Source organism: Frankliniella occidentalis, unplaced genomic scaffold (assembly GCF_000697945.3).
Source record: "Frankliniella occidentalis isolate FOCC.00 unplaced genomic scaffold, Focc_3.1 Scaffold2, whole genome shotgun sequence".
NCBI classification, from domain to species: domain Eukaryota; kingdom Metazoa; phylum Arthropoda; class Insecta; order Thysanoptera; family Thripidae; genus Frankliniella; species Frankliniella occidentalis.
In genome coordinates this window covers 3562080-3563214 of record NW_026267132.1, presented here as the reverse complement: position 1 = coordinate 3563214, position 1135 = coordinate 3562080, and the positions used below count along the sequence as shown (strand labels likewise).

Sequence of the window (1135 nt, the reverse complement as noted above, 5' to 3'; positions counted from 1 at the left end):
ACGTGTTCGCAAAGTCTTTATAAATAGCGCGACCCGCCGCCGCCCCGCTCAGCCAGAGCGCACAGACCAAATAGACACGCGGGCGACAATTCTGCGGGTCGATGACCCCACGACATACCGAATTGGCGCACAACCCCAGAATATCGGCTTGAGAGCGATCGGCGAGTTTTAACTATGCGTGTAAGCGCAAGAGATTTCACTCCAGTCGGTCAGTTGAGCGCATCCTCACTGCTCGCACTCTCGCAAATGAAGTGACCAACCAGAACCCCCGAGAGGCCAGGCTCCCAGGAATTCCCTCCAGAGCTCAAGCTAAGCTCGCTCTCTCACTGTACGCCACCTGATCTCTCGACTCTCGAAGTCACGGCTCGCCAGTGGTCCAAAACGATAGACTTCCGCCCTCGACGACCTTGATGCACGTTCAAAATCGCGCGCCAAGTCGACTGACCAATGGTGGCGCTGGGGAATGTAAATAAACAGGTCGTGTGTCGTCTGCAACTTGCCTCCACCCTCCATTGCAAATTCCGAGGATTCTTCGTTTCTGCAGAGACTGGTACCAAAAAGTTGCCTCTCATCTAGAAGAGCTCACAACGTGACTGTCTTGAATCTCCCGAGGTTGTTTTCAACTTGTTCAAAAGCGCGATAAATGGGTCTAGAAGGTCCCCGACGGCGCTGGGTCGGCGCGAAAACTGACAACGCTGCTACTTCGAAGCGACCAATCGCGTGACGGTACGCGGCTGCGCATGCGCGGCGCCGCTCAAAACAACAAAGGGGGAAGGTGGGGGATATAACCTCAGTTGCTAACCAGCCGTCAAAGCGAACAGCTGTGCAAGTCAATAGCAGACACCGACCACACCAGTTCAGCAGTCACCTTTGTCTGTGATCCGCCCTACCGAGTTTCTCTTTGAACGAGTGCGAAGAGCAAAGCAGCCACCATGTCCGAGGCTCACTTCGACGAGTATGAGCACTACAACTTCGACCAGGACAAGCACATGAACTCCGGGCATTCTGGAAAGGGGCGAACCAAGAAGGAGGCAAGTGAGCACACCAACCACTTTGACCCGAGTGGACACTCCCGCAAGATCGTCACCAAGCTGCAGAACACCGAGACGAACACGAAGCAGGCCAACGCCAGCGC

General features: G+C 55.2%; 2 protein-coding genes across 2 annotated transcripts in view; both read left to right on the top strand.

Annotated features, from left to right (window-relative positions):
* The window catches only part of LOC127748692 (uncharacterized), a 25507-nt gene that overhangs the window by 8788 nt on the left and 15584 nt on the right, over positions 1 to 1135 (top strand). The gene's annotated exons all lie outside the window — the stretch shown is intronic.
* On the top strand, positions 769 to 1135 carry LOC113210373 (nuclear protein 1; the record flags this gene model as incomplete). The annotated part of the gene is given in 1 exon segment (XM_026428347.2): positions 769 to 1135. A coding segment is annotated over 1 exon segment (203 nt), but the record flags the coding sequence as incomplete, so codon positions are not given.